This window comes from Prionailurus bengalensis, chromosome D3, assembly GCF_016509475.1.
Source record: "Prionailurus bengalensis isolate Pbe53 chromosome D3, Fcat_Pben_1.1_paternal_pri, whole genome shotgun sequence".
Taxonomy (NCBI): domain Eukaryota; kingdom Metazoa; phylum Chordata; class Mammalia; order Carnivora; family Felidae; genus Prionailurus; species Prionailurus bengalensis.
Genome location: NC_057356.1, coordinates 22,988,493 through 23,005,281, shown reverse-complemented (window position 1 = coordinate 23,005,281; position 16,789 = coordinate 22,988,493). Strand labels below are relative to the sequence as shown.

General features: G+C 59.0%; 2 protein-coding genes across 4 annotated transcripts in view; one reads left to right on the top strand and one right to left on the bottom strand.

Moving 5' to 3' along the window:
• Positions 1-772: 772 nt before the first annotated feature.
• On the top strand, positions 773-10,575 carry CABP7 (calcium binding protein 7). Its single transcript, XM_043557954.1, has 5 exons — positions 773-978; positions 7,261-7,404; positions 8,295-8,407; positions 8,725-8,878; positions 9,104-10,575. The coding sequence occupies exons 1-5, from the start codon at positions 870-872 to the stop codon at positions 9,229-9,231; spliced, it is 648 nt and encodes a 215-aa protein (XP_043413889.1). The 5' UTR covers positions 773-869; the 3' UTR covers positions 9,232-10,575.
• ZMAT5 (zinc finger matrin-type 5) overlaps positions 10,566-16,789 on the bottom strand; it is a 27,235-nt gene continuing 21,011 nt past the window's right edge. For all 3 annotated transcript variants that reach the window (XM_043557956.1, XM_043557957.1, XM_043557958.1), the window contains exons 5-6: positions 16,284-16,395; positions 10,566-10,987 (exon numbers count right to left, since the gene is read on the bottom strand). In XM_043557956.1, the coding sequence (XP_043413891.1) occupies positions 10,858-10,987; positions 16,284-16,395 (242 nt within the window). In that variant the 3' untranslated portion in view covers positions 10,566-10,857. The remainder of the gene's footprint in view (positions 10,988-16,283; positions 16,396-16,789) is intronic.

Below are 16,789 nucleotides of genomic sequence, written 5' to 3'. Positions count from 1 at the left end.
TTCTGCCTGCTGCCTGCGCCTTATGACCTTGGTCAACGCCCTTCTTTCTCAGCCTCAGTTTCCCCATCTTGGAGCTCCTCCTGACACCAATACTGTATGATTCTCCTCCAGGACCCAGGCATCTGGGGCCCATCTCACCTCTCTGTCAGGTCTCTTCTGGTCCTCAGTTCCCTGTTCTGTTCGTGGGGGGTGGGGGCGGACCAAGGGGCAGGAAGGAAGGGCCCCACCCCCACCTTGGTCTTGGTAGCTGCGGACTCTCGGCGAGGGACAGTGATCCTCCGCAGGGGGAAAGGGGAACCTGGGGCTAAGGAGAGAAGGAGCAGCGGCGGGCTAGGGGCGACCGCGCAGGGGCCGGCGGCGGGAAGGGGCGGGAGGGGGGGTGGAGAGCGCAGAGGGGGCGGGCGGCGGGCGGGCGGGGGAGGCGGGGAGCGCAGCCAGCGCGGCACAGAGCGAGCGAGCAAGCGAGCACGGGAGGCGGCGAGAGCCGGAGCGGCGGGCCGGGCGGCCGCGCCGGCGAGCGGACTAGCGGGCGGCGAGCAGCGCGGAGCGCGCGGGGCACCGAGGAGCGGGCGCGGCGGGAGCAGCGCTCGGCGACCAGAGCGGAGAGGCCCGAACGGCGCCGCCCCCGCCGCCCCTGCGGGGCCCCGGCCGGGAGCCGGACCAGGGAGGGGGCGGCATGGACCGGTGGCCCGGGGCGCGGGGGCGCTAGGCCCCCGGAGGGGCGCCCCCCGCCTCGCCACCGCTGCTGCCGCCGGGCCGCCCTCCGCAACCGCGCGCCGCGCCCGCTCCAGCCGCCCCCGGGGCCGCCGCCGGCCCATGAGCCCCGACCTCAAAGTTTGCGGCGGGCGGGCGGGCGCGGAGCCTCCAAGATGCCGTTCCACCCGGTGACGGCGGCGTTGATGTACCGGGGCATCTACACCGTGCCCAACCTGCTGTCGGAGCAGCGCCCCGTGGACATCCCTGAGGACGAACTGGAGGGTGAGTGCCCCGCCGGGACCCCCGCCCGCTCGCCCTCCTACCTGTGCGCCCAGGTGAAGCGCGGACTCGGGGCGCAGGGGGTGGGGGGGCCGTCCTCAGGTGCCGGCTGCCAGGTGGGCGCTCCAGCGAGCAGCTGCGTGGGGAGTCAGGACCAACTCACACCTCTGGGTGCCGCGGTGGGGGTTGCCAAGGCTGAGGGGCGGCCCAGCCCCTGTCCGCATGGTCCCCCGCGCTGCGGAAACTTGCTGAGCCCCGCAGCGGGGTCACGGGGCCGCGCAGTCCGCGGTGACGGTGCGGCAACGCGGCGGTTTGGGTGGGGGTCCGAGCTGTGTCCCCCGCGCGGGCCCGGCCGGAGCACCCGCATCCTGATCCCCTCCGCGGCGCCCGCCCGCGGCTCTGCGCTCGAATTGACATTCCGCTCGTGTCGCTTTTAAAATCCAATCTGCTCGGGCAGCCGGAGAAGGGGAGAGGGCGACTGCCCTGCTCTTAACGCCTGCGGGGCTGTCCCCAGTTCCTCCTGCGGCCTTAGCCCCTTCCCCACAGCCCTGCAGGGACCCCCAGCCCAGAGCGCCGGGAGGGTGGCCCAGGAGGTGGTGGCGACAACAAGTGGCCAGATTGGGCGGCTTGGTCTCGATAACCAAGCCTGGAAAGGAAAGGCAGAGGCTGGGACCCAAATCTGGCCCCCCAGAGTCTCTCTGTCTCTCAACATGAATGGGGGACCTTAAAAGCAGGGTCTAGGCCAGATCTGAGCAGAGGTCAGGGGCTGGAATCCCTGGACCAAAGATTCTGGGGGAGCAGTGAGCCCCCTGGGGCCTGTAAGCTCTTTCCCTCCTGGGCTGGGGGCAGGTGTTCAGTCTTCCCTTCTCCCAGGCCTCCTAGGGCCCTATTTGGTGTGGAGTGGGGGTTCTGGGCTGATGGGAGTCTTGGACCCCTGGGATCTACTTGTCTGCTGTTGGGTAAAGGGCTGAGATCACCCAGAGGCTGGGCCTCCCTTTGGTTATCTTGGGTCCAGGGATCTCTGAGATCTGGTGCTCATCAGGGCTTAAGGGGGTGTATCTGAGACACCAGTGCAGTCAGGGATGATGATGGGAGCACAGGGGAAGGCATGGAGAGAGGTCCTCCCTCATTCCTAAGCCCTAGAGAGGGTAGATCTCAAGGGAGTCAGACTGGGTGAGGGGAAGATCAAGAGAAAAAGGTAGCTACCCCTACCCCCCCAAAACCACACTGCACCATAGGCTATGAGCCACCTGCTCCTCTCAAGTCCCCTGAAAGCCACCAGAGGCTGTCAGAGTCACGGAGATGGGGTCTGGTGTCTGATGTGAGCAGAACAGATAGATGAGTGATACTGCTGGGTCTCTAGCCTTGAACCCCAAAGCCCAGGTGTCTTCCCTGTCTGCCCAGGGCCTGGGAAAAGGAAGAGGTATGATGAGGACCAAGAGGGCAGGGGATGGGGCAGAGGCCGTCACTTCCCCACCATTGTCTCCTCCTGCCCTGAGCCACCCCGACCCTCTGCCAGTGTCTGCCTCCATGGGTCTTCCTCCATACCCTCCTGCTGCCCACTTGGGCAGGGGTCAACATTGTCCCCCCCAAATCCTGGCAGCTTCCACCTCACTCCCTACCCTTGTTTCCAGCACCCCACCATGTCTCACGGGGTCTCTCCTCTCTTGATCTCCCAGCCCTGGGGTGCAGACCCTCTAAGAAGCCAAGCAGAGGCTGGGTTGCAGGGGTGAGCGGGCATAGGGAGGGCAGTGCAGGGGCAAGGAGGCCGCAGGCTCCCCTTGGGCCGCCTGGCAGACACACTGGCAGGAACCCAGCAGCGTTAGTCACCAGCCACACCAAACGCACTCCTTGCTTCTCTCCTGTCCCCTTCTCCTGGGCCCTGAGGAGCAGAGGGACCCTGGCAGGGGGCATCTGAAGGGCAGGGCCCTCCTTGGGGTGGTCAAGTGGAGGTCGTGGAACAAGCAGATGCCTGGGTGGCCCCAGCCTACTTCCGAGCCTGTGAGCAGCTGTAGATGAGGGCAAAAAGTCCTCCGTGACTGACCTCTGTCTTGGCTGTAGGCAACCAAAAGCCCTCTTGAGGGACCAAGTCTCTGTAGGCCCCAGTGGTCCTTGAATGCCAGGGCTAGATGGAAAAGGTGACACCCCCCCTGCCAGTGTCCTGCATTAGTGCTCCTGCCCCAAGGCTGTCTGGGTAAGACCCAGGCCCTTTGCTGGGAGGACACCCACCGGTGGAGGATCCACATGTGCAGAGAAGAGGGAGCCCAGCAGCTTGGGATGAAATGCTGCAGACATTATGTGCCTGCCGCAGAAATCCAGGGGGTGGTTAATCTGAGGGGGAGAGGGACCAGTAAGGGAGGTGGAGAGCACAGGGTGTAGATGAGGGCTTCCCAGCTGGGCAGCACTGGGTTCAGATCTCTACACCATCAACTCATGGAGTGACCTTGGACAATCACTTGCCTTTCTTGCCTCATTTTCTCCATCTGTAAAAGGGGCTTGGCATTGCCACTCCCTTGGGCTGCCGGTGACAGAGGATGCAATGGAGGTGCTCATCAAGGGACCTGGCACGCAGCGGCGGGCTCACGGGTTCAGATGCAGCAGCAGGGGAGGCCAAGGAGGGGGCGGGGGGGGGCGGAGAATCCTGCATGGGTCAGAGCCTGGAGTGTAGAGAGATGGGTGAAAGGTCTGGAGTCAGGGACCCATGGTGTGCAGTAGGACAGGTCCGGAAGGCAGGATCTGGGGAAAGTCTGGGTAGAAGAGTCCTTGAAGGTCTGACAAAGGTGTCTGGGGGCCTGTGACCCTGGGGAGCCATGGGTGGAAGTTGGCAGAGTAGATGTGGCTGGGCCAAACTGGCCTGCAGCCTGTCTGACCCTGAGAAGAGGCACAGGCTTTCCAGATTTTCCCTTCATCCTGCTCCACCACCATCCCGGCCATGACATATACACCCAGCAAAGCCCTCCAGGGTCTGCAGGAGCACAGAGGCTGGCCCCAGTGGCATCAACGGACTTGAGCACCTGAGGGTAGGAGTGAGGTGGCTGCAGGCCCTGGCCCAGCCCTTTCTGGCCAGAGAGAAGAGAAAGGAGACAGACAGACAGACAGGCAGGCAGCCACCAGGGCAGAGTTCTGAGGTTGGCACTTGGCCTGCTCATTCAGACAGTGGAGCCTGCATCGACAGTGGCCAAATAGGGCATTCAGAGTATGGAGGGTGGGGGAGTCCCCTATCCTGCCCCTCTTCCCTGCAAGTCCAGCAGCCGCCTCTGCGCATACTGGAAACTCAGGGACGCCAGAGTGGTGGGGCGTGGGGCCAATGCCGCGGAGAATGGCAGCTGCTGCAGAGGACAGACACTGCCCCTGCTCTGCGAGTGACCTCCAGCGTGTGCGCCCCCTTTCTGGACTCCAGCTTCCCGACAGAGTGCTGGTGCCTCTTGGGACCTGTGGGGATGCCTCAGGGTCTGTCACCTGCCCACATAACCCAAGATTCACCTGTCCTTCACTGTCTCCTGTCCAGCTCAGTGAGTTTCCTCAGAGCTCTCAGAGGAAGGTCAGGGGCTCCAACTGAAGCAGCCATGGGCTCTGGGGGCCATACCCGGCCCCTGCCAGGGTAGGAGGAACAGCCTGGACCCCAGCTCATGGCAGGGGAGGGGGCCAGCACCCACTGCAGCCCCACCGTGGGTTGAGGGTTTTGCCATCCCACCTTGTGATCTCCCAAATGGGCGTCTACAGAGGAGGAAACTGAGGACCCAGAAAAATGGGGTGCTTGACCCTGGGCTCCTCCTTCTAAAACCAGCCCTTGACCCAGAAATCTTGGGGGTGGCACCCTCGACCCTGCCCTCAGCTTGATTCCGCTCTTCAGTGGTGGCCCATAGGGTGGGTAGGGGTGGGGCCCTTGGCGGTTGGACAAGGTGACAAGCAGCATTCTCAGTCTTCCCTCATGTTTCTTGCCTGCTTGGGGAGCAGAAAGCAAATGCTTACTCCTACCAGGATTGTTTGTAAACTAGGAGTAAATGGGCTCTGAATGATGGCTTCGCACCAAGTGGTGCATGAACTTCTGCTCAGCTTTTTTCTCTGTGTGCTCCAGATGGGTAGGTTCTCCAAATCAGTCATTCATTCATTAAATCACTAGGTCAGCAGATGTTTATGCTCGACAGACAGGGACTGTTGCAGGAAATGGGGACCCAGCTGTGAACAAGACCGACCTGGCCCCTGCCCTCATGGCACTCGTAATTCACAATCCAGTGTGGTCAGTGCAAGGGAAGAACAGGGTCTGTGGGAGCCCAGAAGAAAGCCAGAGTCAGCTGGTGGTGGAGGCGGGGAGGACACCAAGGAGGTGATGCAGTCCATGCTGGGAACCTGAGATGCATCTGAGTTTACCATGGTGAAGAGAAGAAGTTCCAGGCAAAAGGAGCCACATGTTCGAAGGCCTGGATGTGGAGCAATGCTGGTGTTTAGCAAGGCTGAACAGGTTCCTAGTGCTGGAGTTCAGGACACCTGGGGTGGACAGAGCCTGTGGCTTGGTCAGGAGGGCAACAGTGCTGGCCAGAAACCCAAGTGTGTGTGGCGGTGAAAGTGGCAGAGGGTGTAACTGGTTGCATGGCCAGTGCCTTAATCTCTACCTAGAGACTCCCAAGCGATAGGAATCCCTCAGCAGCCTCCATGACTCTGGGTGTCCGCTCATATATACCTCTGGTGATAAGGAGCTTACCACCTCATCAGTGGCCCAGGAAAACCCTAGGTGGGAGTTGGCCTGGAGTTCCGATCTGGGGTTTATAGAAATCCCTGGGCTGGGCCCACATTTCCCATCCCAGCTCCTTTCTGACTTAGGGGCCCCTGGTTCGACCAGATTCTCAGGCCCAGCCTAGGATGGGTGGTCTGGGGGCCCAGACATCTCAACTGTAGCCTGCTGTCTCTGTCTTGGCCTGCATGCCCTCTGGTCTAACCTCCAGACACCAGGTAGGAAGAACCTGATAAAGTTTGGTCATGGCCACCTTGCCATGGCCCCTAGTCTTCAATGGGGCCAGTGGGATCTGGGAATAACTGCGTGGCACAGGATTCCACAATCAGTTTTAGGGGCTCATAGACCTTTAAGGCCAGGCCTAGGCCAACCTAACTTCTGCTCTCACCAGAAACAGCCTTAACTCCAAACTGACCCTGGGCTGGCTGTTTTGCCTCTCCATGCCTCAGTTTACAGGTCTGCAGTGTGGAGCATTTTCATCTGTCTCTGCTTCCAAGTACACCCACACCTACACCCAGGGACAGGATTGTGCCTGTTGAAGTCTTGGGGGAAGGCTCAGGCAAAGGCCAAGAGGCTGGCAGGTGAACTGAATAAGGGAGCTGGAGCGGAGAGGGTGTGGGAGGAGATTCCCGCTCCCACTAAAGGAAAATGCTCTTTAGGGCCCTTCCTGGGCTAACAATGAAGGTGAGCAGCGAGAGGTTAGGACCCCTCAGCAGTTCCTAGACATCTTTGGTAAAACTCTTGTCATAGCCACATCACTATTGGGCATTTTACTGTGGGTGGGACGGAGTTTGACCCAAGGTCACTCACTGCTCCCAGCCCAGGGCATTGCTCTCCACCCCTGAGTCACCCAGGTCCTCCGGCCTCAGTCTCCCTTTCTGTACAATGCAAGGGACAATCCCCACATCTGAGCAGGCCTGGGCTTGCTGTGGCCCCTCTATCCAGTGTCTGCCTTCCCCCAAACCTTGGGCTGGGGAGACAGTCTGCACGGAGTTGGCAGGCCTGTCAGCCCTGAGCCGGAGATGGTGGCTGCCCCACGTGGCACCATTAAGGAGTGTTGGCTGGAGTTTCTAAGCTGAGCCCAAGGGAGGAAGCATGTGATGGGAATGAGGGGGTGTGGGGGACGGAAGGAGTGAGGGGTGGGCAGGGAAGCCTTTGGCAGCTCACAGAGGCCACCACTACCAGGCCCCAGGAGCCCGCCCTGTGGGACTCATGCTACCCGCCACACGGGGTCGTCGTGAGCACGCCCTGAGAGGCTGTGGGAGCCTGACAAGCGAAGGCTGAGACCCTGAGGGCGCTCTCCTCTCTCGTCAGTGCCACGGGCCTGGGCACAGCTTTGCTGCCCAGCTTGGCTTGCCCTGAGCTTCCAGAAGGGAGTGCTATGGTGGACTCCTGGACCACCTGCCACTTGTCTCTGATCAGTCAGACCTGCAGGCTCCATAGTAGATTCTCAATGCTGTGCTCAGGCTGCGGGTTTGGGGATCCTGGGGGCCTGGGAGGGGGGGTGTGTGAGGACAGAGACGAGGTCCCAATCTGTTCTGCTCCCCCAACAGAGATCCGTGAGGCCTTCAAAGTCTTTGACCGCGATGGCAATGGCTTCATCTCCAAGCAGGAGCTGGGCACAGCCATGCGCTCCCTGGGCTACATGCCCAATGAGGTGGAGCTGGAAGTTATCATCCAGCGGCTGGACATGGACGGTGAGCATCACCCCCTGCCTCAGTTTCCTCACCCCTCACCTGGGCCTCTGAGGCCTTGAGCCTCTCCCTCCCAGGCACCCCCTAAGCCCATAGCAGTATGCAGCCAGGTCTGGACCCATTTATCAGCCTAGAGAATAGAGGCCAGAGTGTGACGGCCCCAATCATATCCACGCACGGAGGTCAGAAGCTCTGCCTCTCTTGCTCTGTATTCGGAACAATTTTTTTAAGATTTTTTTTTTTAAGTTTTGAGTGATCTCTGCACCCAATGTGGGGCTCGAACTCATGACCCTGAGACAAGAGTCTCATGCTCTACCAACTGAGCCGGCCAGGTGCCCCCTGAGCAATTTTTGAAATACAGGAAAGTAGAAAAGGGTATACTAAATACCCCAGGTCCCCTCACCCCAAATAAAAAATCATTTAGTTGCATTTGCCACCTGGCATTTTATTAAAGAAAAACGAGTAAAAAAGACCAGTAATGTCCAGTCCTCTCTTTTCATCCCCCCGTCCTCACTGTGGGCCTCCAGCCCTGCCTCCTATCCACCTAGAGAGCAGGTGGTGGTCTGGGTAGATTGTGCCCTGAGCTGTCTGTGTGGGGAGAATGTCAGGCCCCACACCTGCCGGGGGAAGGAAGCAGGGTGCTGGGAAGCCATGGTTTCTGAGTAAACTCTGAGGGTCTCCTATCTACTTGGGCCCACCTGCTGCACTCCATCTCCATTTTACCAGGTGGGGCCTCATCATATTTGGTGAGTTTAGCATCAGCCCAGAGCTTGGCAGATGTTATGTGTCCCTGGAAATAACTCAAGGCTCAGAGAAGGTGGGACCTGCCTGAGGTGGCCCAGGACCCAGCCCAGTTGTAAGCTGGCCACTGATTGAACCTATGCTTGCCCTAGGCGACGGCCAAGTGGACTTTGAGGAGTTTGTGACTCTCCTGGGACCCAAGCTTTCTACCTCGGGGATCCCAGAGAAGTTTCATGGCACTGACTTTGACACTGTCTTCTGGAAGGTATGCACTGGCTGGTTGGGACCTAGGGTGTGCACGCTGTGGAGGGCCGTACTGGGGCTAGTGAATAGCCAGGGCCACGCTGTAAAGGGGAATGATTATCCCAGGCTTCTATCCACTGGATGTCTTGTCTCCCAGAGAGCCATGGGCTCCCTGGGTGGGGGGGGGGGGAGGCTGGTGTGGTTGAGGACTCAAGGAATAGAGTGGTTTCCAGTCCTCCAGAGTCTGGAGGCCTGTTGGGCTTGTGTGGCTGCAAGGTTCTGGGTGGCAGCTGTGGTGGTGGCAGTGGCCAGAGCACTGTGTCTCCTCCCCTCTGCAAGTGCGACATGCAGAAGCTGACCGTGGATGAGCTGAAGCGGCTGCTGTATGACACCTTCTGTGAGCACCTGTCCATGAAGGACATCGAGAACATCATCATGACGGAGGAGGAAAGCCACCTGGGCACAGCTGAGGAGTGCCCCGTGGACGTGGAGAGTGAGTGACCGACCCCTGGTACCCCATGGGCAGGCCAACTGGGCAGGGGGAGGAGGAACCAGGGGTTGACAGGGGGCGGCTGGGGGCCTCCTTGCCAGCCCCAAGCCTTGTGTCCCTGCGCGTCCCATGGGACAAGCCCGTGTGCGGAAGTGCAGGCGGCTCCTGATTCCATGCTTCGCTGTCCCCGTCTGTCTCTCTCTGGTGCTCCCTGGCGGGCGGCCACAGCCTGCTCCAACCAGCAGATCCGCCAGACGTGCGTGCGCAAGAGTCTGATCTGCGCCTTCGCCATCGCCTTCATCATTAGCGTCATGCTCATCGCAGCCAACCAGGTGCTGCGCAGCGGCATGAAGTAGGCGCACGCGGTGCATGGGGCCCCCTCTGCGCCCGCCACCGCCTGCAGTCCCCTCCCTCACTCGGCTCCCTGGGCCACCGCCGCGTGTACTTCAGGTCCTGGACATCTGGCAACCCCACCCCACCCACCCTGTGGGCCCTGCATGGAGCTGTGGCCTGGCTGTGGAGGGCCTGGTGGTGGCTCTTGAGGGCAGCCCCCAGCCCCGCCTCCACCTTGCCCATCCTGGCCCGAATGTAGCACTCACTCTTCCCACCGTCCAGGGGCTCCTGGGAAGTTTAGGAGGAATTTATACAGGGTCCTGTAGCTGCTGTGGGCACTTAGGCAGGAAGGAGGACCCTGTGCCCAGGGTCACACAGCCAGCCCGACTGTGGTCCCTGACATTTGCCCAGGGCTGTGGGCAGGGTGGAGATGGGGGCAGAATGCTTCCTCTTGGAGAGGGAGTGAGGCTGGGGTTTCCTGGGCCCTATTCCCTGGCCAAGTCTGGGAAGGCCTCTGGCCTTCTGTGGGGTCCCTTTCTCTGATCCTCCTTAGACTCAAACCCAGCCTTCCTCCATGTACCCACTGGGGCCAAAGAATTTGCCCATTTCAGAGAGGAGGACCCTGAGACTCAGAGGGCCTCCAGATTTGGCTTCAGGACCCCCTTCAACAGGGATTTTCAGGAAGGGCAGAAGTGCATGGCAGATGGGGCATTTGAGGTGGCCCTGTAGTCTCTCTACCCTCTGAGCCCCCTCATCAGAGGCCCACTGGCCTGAGGGCCACATTGCCCATCACCACCCAGCACAGAATCTAGAACTGGAGTGCAGTGAGGAGGGAAGCAGACCAGGGGCCGGGAGTTTCCAAATCTCCTGAGCAGCCTGTGCAACCTTCCCGTTGCAGGGGGCTCTTCTGGGGCAGAAGCCCTGGGAGGGGCCCTGTGTCACGCTGGGCTAAGGGGCTGGTGTAGCCCAGCACTGTCGGTGCCAGGAAGCTCAGCCAGGCCACTCCAAGTCCGGGTCCTGTCCACCTGGGGCCCCCAACTTCTCTACACCATCTAGGCCAGAGACACAGCTCCCACCAAGCCCCACGTTCGGGCACCAGCTCAGCATGGGCAGACATGGGGACAGGGACAGCAGACTGGGTCCTCGAGCTCCTCTCCCACACCCGGAGTCACTTATCACAGCCACACTTGCGCACTGTCTGCGCAGCTGTGCTGAGCCTCTGCCGGCCCTCCAGGGAGACGGGCAGCAAGCACTCATCGCCCTGCAGAGGACGTCACCTACTCCAGTCCTGCCCGTCCTCCAACCAGGGGCCAGGGCACAGAGCTGAGGGCACCGGACAAGGAGGAAGCCACATCACCATGGTGAAAGACTTTCTTTATAAACATCCGGAAGGAAGTTTTCTCACCCATCTTCTCAAGATGTCCCATGGGGGAGGGAGGGAGGGTAGAGCTGCCTGGAGCAGAGCTAGGACCAGGGCTGTACCTGGTAGGGAGACTCTGGGGCCTCAGTCAAGCCAGGCCAAGCCAATGGTTTCAGAGGCTCCACAGCGTGCAGCGGGAGCGGGCCTCGGTGTCCCCAGTATGAGCCCTTATCTTTCTCGTGACTGACACAAACGCTGACCAGATGGGGGTCAGATGAGGATGAGGGGCTCAGCCCCACTGGACGCTGGGCTGCAGGGGCCACCCCCCAGGTGGGGGTGCCCGCAGGGATGGAGGCAGCTCCTGGACTGGTGGCCAGCCTATGGGGTACTGGAAGATGGTGTTTCTCATGGGCTCGGCCCTAGAGAGAAGGAGAAAGGCAGAGAATTAGAATGGGGCACAGCCCAGGCCCAGGCTGGGGCACCTTCCCCCAGCTCCCCCTCCTTAAGACCCCAGCTATGGAAAAGGTCAGCTGCTTGCATGACCTTTCTGGAAGGCAGAGCCTCAAAAACATGCAGACCCTCTGAGCCAGCAACCTCACCTCTAGGAAGGAGCCCAAGGAAATAGCAGAGCTGTGGGCAGAGACTGAGCTACAAGAAATGGAAATAACCTGTGTCCACCTGTGGGGGATTGATTAAATACACATGCACGTCCACAGCACAGAATGCTATGCAGCCTGCATAAACTTTAAGGCAGACTTATATGCACTGATAAGGAAAGGTATCATGATGTACTGTGTGAGTAGAGAGAAAAAGCAGCTTATAAAATAATGTATATAGCATGATACTATTTTTGTTTAAAGATATATAACATATATAAATGCATAAAAAAAAACCCTGGAAGACACAGCAAAATGTTAACAGTGGTTCTATCTGTGTGGTGTAGTTATGGGTGATTTTTTTACTTCTTTATACTTTTCAAGAAAAGTTTTACAAGCACGCAAGCCTTTGAAATCAGAAAAAAATACTTGTCTAAAATTTTTTTTTAAAAGCCTCATTTCTCATGCTACTCACTCTCCTTCCCCTGAAGGCCCACCACCCTGGAGGCCACCTGGGAACCCAGGGCCTATCTGAAGCATCCACCCTGGGTGCTCAGCTGGGGGCCACTCTGTCCCAAGGGAGGCAGCTTCCCTCCACCAACTGTCCCACATTCCAGTGCTTCTGGACTTAATTCCCACTCCGTCTGCTACTCCAGGGCTGCACTGACCCTCTCAGGCTATGGAGCACTTTGAACTTACCTGGGAGCTCAAGTCTCCCCTGTGGGACTGGAGCTCTCAGATGGAAGAGACCAAGGGGTAGGGCTGGGCTCCATCTGCCTTCCCCCGCCCCCTGTGCCCAGAGCCAGGCCTGGCCCCAGAAGGCCACTCAGTGAATGTCTGCTGATGACAAAGAGCAATGCTGGGTGCTCTTACTGACTAGGCACTACTCTGGGCCAGACACCAACGTCTAGAGAAACTTCAAGCATCCTCATGTGAACCCCATTTTATGGATGAGGTAACTGAAGTACACAGAGTCAGTCACATGCCCAAGTGACAGAGTCTGGTATCAGGGGATTAGGGGCTAATGGGCAACATATTCGTGGGCTGCAGACACTGCCCCCCAATCTGCAGACCCAGCTTTCAGTGGAGGTGATGCCCTGGCACCTCCAGCAGGCTCGGAGCCAGTGGCCGGCCCTCTGCAGAAAGGGAAAGTCCTGGGCCCTCTGAAAGGTTTGGAGAGGGCTCAGGCCTCCGAGGCGGAGTGGGGGCTGGGGTCAGGAGCCCAGGGAGTTTGCCTCACTGCAGCCACCCAGCGTGCCCCTCTCGGGGCCTGACCCGCCTTACAGAGCTGACTTGAAGACTTCAGGCCAGGGAAATCCCCTGCTTAGCTGCCTGCTGCCTGCTGGAGAGCGCAGAAAGCAGCTCCCGGGATGATTTATGACATTGGGGAGACTTCATAAACTCCACCAGCCGCAGAGAAGGGTGGGAGTGGGGGAGGCTCCGCAGTTGTCAGAAGGGAGAGCCCAGCTGCCAGCCAACCCCAGACTTCCCACAGGGTTAAGGTGACTGCAATTCTCCGTGGGGAGGGTGTGATCCTGGAGAGCCCCTTCCCATGAACCTCAGACCCTTCTCTAGAAGATGGGGCAGATTCCTGGGCAGCTGAGGCCTCCCACCAGGATAAGAGTACCCCTTTTGTGTGCTCAGACACAGACACATTCCTTGGGCCACTGAGCCCTTGGGGCACACCCCTTCAGCCCTGCAACACAGGGACACTGAGGTGCACAAGACTGCTCGTGGCCTCTCTAGTGGCCTGTTTGCCCCCAGCACAAGGACAGGAGCAACTGTCTTTTGCTTTTCCCCAGCCATGGTTCTGATCAGAAGAAAAGAGTCTTAGGGAGGCACCTGGGCTGAACAGTAGCGTCAGCCCAGAGAGGGGTGCAAAAAGGGAGATTAAGAGGGATAAAATCACGATCTGAAGAGCCAACAATGGAAAACAGGGACAAGCACTGGCCTTGCCGGGGGATTAGTCTGTGTGTCTGAGGCCTGCCTCTCCCTCCTGCCACTGTCTGCTCTTGGCAGATCCCTCAGGGTCAGTCTGCTGAAGGGGATGGCACAGTGTGCCAGGCTGGGGCCTCACAGAGCCTCCACCCCCCTTACGAGGAGGGTTGGCCTGGTTTACCTCAAAGGCTTTGCTCAGCCCGTGGGGTTGGGGCCCTCGAGTCTGGGTGGCCCCACGTACGTGGACCAGGCAGCCATCTTCACCCTGTGCCTCAGGGGAGAAAACAGACACCCAGAGAAGCGGAGCCATCAGACTCGTCTCCACAAGGGGCCCACAACACATCTAGGGAATAGTCCTCGGGGCCAGAGACCCTGCTCCCCCAAATGCTCACATGCAGTCAACATGTCCTGAGCCTGCGCCAAGCCCAAATGACAACAATGTGAGCTCAGGGCCGTGTCAGGGGGGATGTCTTAGCTAAAGCTTGAAGAATGAGTCTGACTTTGCCAGGCAGAAGTGGGGAGGCAGTTCCAGGCAGATGAAATAGCATTTACAAGGTGCACGAAAATCCCACCACATCCAAGAAGCTGCCGAGCATCCAGTGAGACTGACAGAGGGCAGATGGGAGAGGTGAGAAGGTGACTCTGGGGCTGGGGAGGTGGCAGGGAAGTTCCCCGGGGTCTGTTGAGCCGGGCTGCAGAGTCCAGAATCTCTAAGGTGCAGGGGTCGGGGTCGGGGCCGGGGCCAGGTCAGGGAGTGTTTTAGAAACTGGCTGGGGCTGCTGTGTGGAGGATGGAGCGGATGAGCAGAGGAGAGGTGGGAAGGCAGGATGGGCTGCTGTGGCCGTCAGGAAAGCTGGGGTGGATGAAAGGCACAGAGGGAACTTTCTGCAGGGCTGCCTCCAGGGTAAGAGACTCAGAGAACAGAACAAGGCAGCCCGGGGGCTTGAATCTATCCCCCCTGACCCTGTAGGGTGGGGCTGTGAGTGGAGGAACAGACCCCAAAGCCAGGGGCTGTGGGATAAGGGCATTATTTTTCATGAGACACTACAGAAGAGGGCTTACAAAGACCGAAGCAGTGATAGCAGAAGTAATAATAAATGGTCACTTCCCTTCCAACAACCTTTTTCTCAAGGCCAGACAGGCCTGCTCTGCCCAGAACAATTCATTTTGGCTCTGAACCCTCAGGAGGCAGGTGGAAAGGTACATGGGCACAGAGAACAAGTGGTGGCTGGGAAAAGCAGGTCCTCTGGATGGGGCCAGGTTGTGTGGCCAGAGGGTGAGGGGCACAAGGGACAAGGTTGAGACTCCATAGAGTCTTGGGTGGTCCCTAGTTGGAGGCTCTGTTCCAGAAATCACTACTGCCATCCCAGCAGCTGGCTACTGCCACTACCATTCCAAACCTCCAGCTGACAGGGCCCCTCGGCCAGCCGTAAACATGGTGACAGAGGTAGCCCAGGTACTAGACCAAGAGAGGCCTAAGTTCTCTCTCAAGTGTCAGTTGAGAGAGATAGCAGGTATGTGACCAGGACAGTCACAAGCTCCTGGAGAGGTTGAGATTCCTCAGCCATAAACTAGGGGCACCAATCCCCCTAAAGGCCCAGGGCCAAAGGCCAGGTGCACCACAGCACCAACACACCCAATTATCATGTGGTCACCACCTCTACCTGAGACTCTAGGCCCATTATTCAGCCTCAGTTTCTCCGTCTCAACCCCCAGTCCTCTGAGTCTCAGGGTCACAGGCTCCTGCACTGGACAGCAGTGGGACACATCTGTCCCCAGGGAGGGACTTCAGGGCACCCACCTCTACCCCATGCCTGTGCTCAAGCCAGCCCAGGCACTGGGTCTCCTTGGGCCCTTGGAAATGCTCAGGAGGTGCCCAGGCCTCTGGTGCTCACTCCCAACAGAGGACCACCAAGTCAGAGCAGATTGCTGAGACCCATGGGTGGCCAGGTCCAAGCAGTAGAAGAGCGGAGAAGGCCTTGGAGCTCTCTGGGTGCCTCCAACCAGCCCCAGCACTCTGACACATCAGCTGGTGGAGCCTGGGGCTCAGGACATGGATTCCCGGACCAGTCCCAAACAGGGTGCTCCCCTGACCAAAATCACAACCACCTCAGACAGGACCAGAAAGGAGGGACATCACACTCCATCCAACAAATTAGTCACGTCTGTACTATGTTGTTTTAAGGTGGGGGACAAAACCAACACAGATTTAGAACAAATTTAAAAAACAACTAAAAGTTAATTTTAAAATAGTTTAACAAAAAGTTCTTTTCATCGGGGCACAGAGAAGACAAGAAGCTTAGCCCCACCTCCTGGCGGAGCCTAGAGAGAAGGCCTCACTCCCTACTGTCCAACCAGGCTCCCTCAGCCCAGGCCAGGCCACTGTTGCAGGAGACCACACCACAGAGACAATTGGGTCTGAAGCCCCATTGCAAGATAGGCAAAATGAGGCAGCCCAGTGCAGAAAACTACAAAGTCACAGGCAACTCACAAGCACATCTGTTAGCCCCCTTCCTCCCCTCTGTCTCCTTCAACACCTGGTAGGAGAGCCCAGGAGCCCTGGGACAGCATACAGCATACACCTGAGGGCCCCCGACTCAGGGTGCTCCACCCACTTCTGAACATATTGAGTGCCAGACCCAGGCAGCAGCTGGGCCGACCCACCCCAGCCTCCTCCTCAAGGAGGCAGTGAGGCAATGGCAGTGAGCCAGTCACATCTCTATGCATTCCCAGCTCTGCCTCTCAGCTGTGTGCCTTTAGGCAAGTCACACCCTCCTGTGAGCCGCACTTCCCCATCTGCAGGGTCCGGGGTCCTGGAGAAGAGAGCGCAGTGACTGGCATACTGGGGCCTCAGTAACCACAATCAGGCCCCTCCCTCTGACAATGGACTTGGTGATGTTGAGTCAAGTCAGCTTAGCCACCTGCCTCCCCACCAGCCAGCATAGATACCAATTAAGGGAGGAGCCACTAAGGCAGGAGGATGAGGTCGAGGAACAAGAACCTTTAAACAAGTCCCCAAAAGCCCCAGTGTGGCCCCTCCCATGGGGAGTTCTTTGGGGGTGTCCATGTCTGGTCCCTGGACTGGGACGGTTCATGGAGACTGCTCAGCTGCTGGTCAGGGAAGGCTGGCTAGGGTACTCTCCCAGAGGGGATAGGAGGAGGGGACCCACAGGTCCTGTACCTGCTGCTTGGGGCTGAGCTCAACCGCTTTGCTCTCTTTTCCAACCAGTCTTCCAGATGGCCCTCAGGGAGCTCGACGACATCTAGTGGCCACTCCCTGGCCCGCCTCTCTTCTGTGGGGATAGGAAGAGAGAGGCAAGTGAGGGGCACATCCACCCCCTCCTGAACCCCACCCTCCCACAAAGCAGTCAGAACCTCCTGAGGAGTGCAGCACAGGCTGCGCTGTCCCCACCATGCTGCCACCTTCCTAGGCTTGCTCCTCTGGGCCTCACTCTGCTTCCTCATCAAGTGGAGATAAAACACGGGCTGCCTCCCAAGCTTCTTGCAGCTGAACACAGGATAAAGTATGTAGAGAGCCTGTCCTCAGAAGGGGCCCAAACCCGGGATCAGGGAGGCAATGTGGGCTGCAGAACAGGGCAAAGCTGGGTTTGAATCTTGGCTCTGCCCCTTGCGGGTCTCTCTGACCCTGGGCAGGGGAAGGCGCCTCAGTTTTCCTGGTTTTTCTTT

Coding starts and splice junctions, on each gene's coding strand:
- CABP7 (XM_043557954.1), top strand. CDS start 870: ATGCCGTTCCACCCGGTGACGGCGGCGTTGATGTACCGGGGCATCTAC. Junction 7,405..8,294: donor CCAGCGGCTGGACATGGACG/GTGAGCATCACC, acceptor TGCTTGCCCTAG/GCGACGGCCAAGTGGACTTT. Junction 8,879..9,103: donor GTGCCCCGTGGACGTGGAGA/GTGAGTGACCGA, acceptor GGGCGGCCACAG/CCTGCTCCAACCAGCAGATC.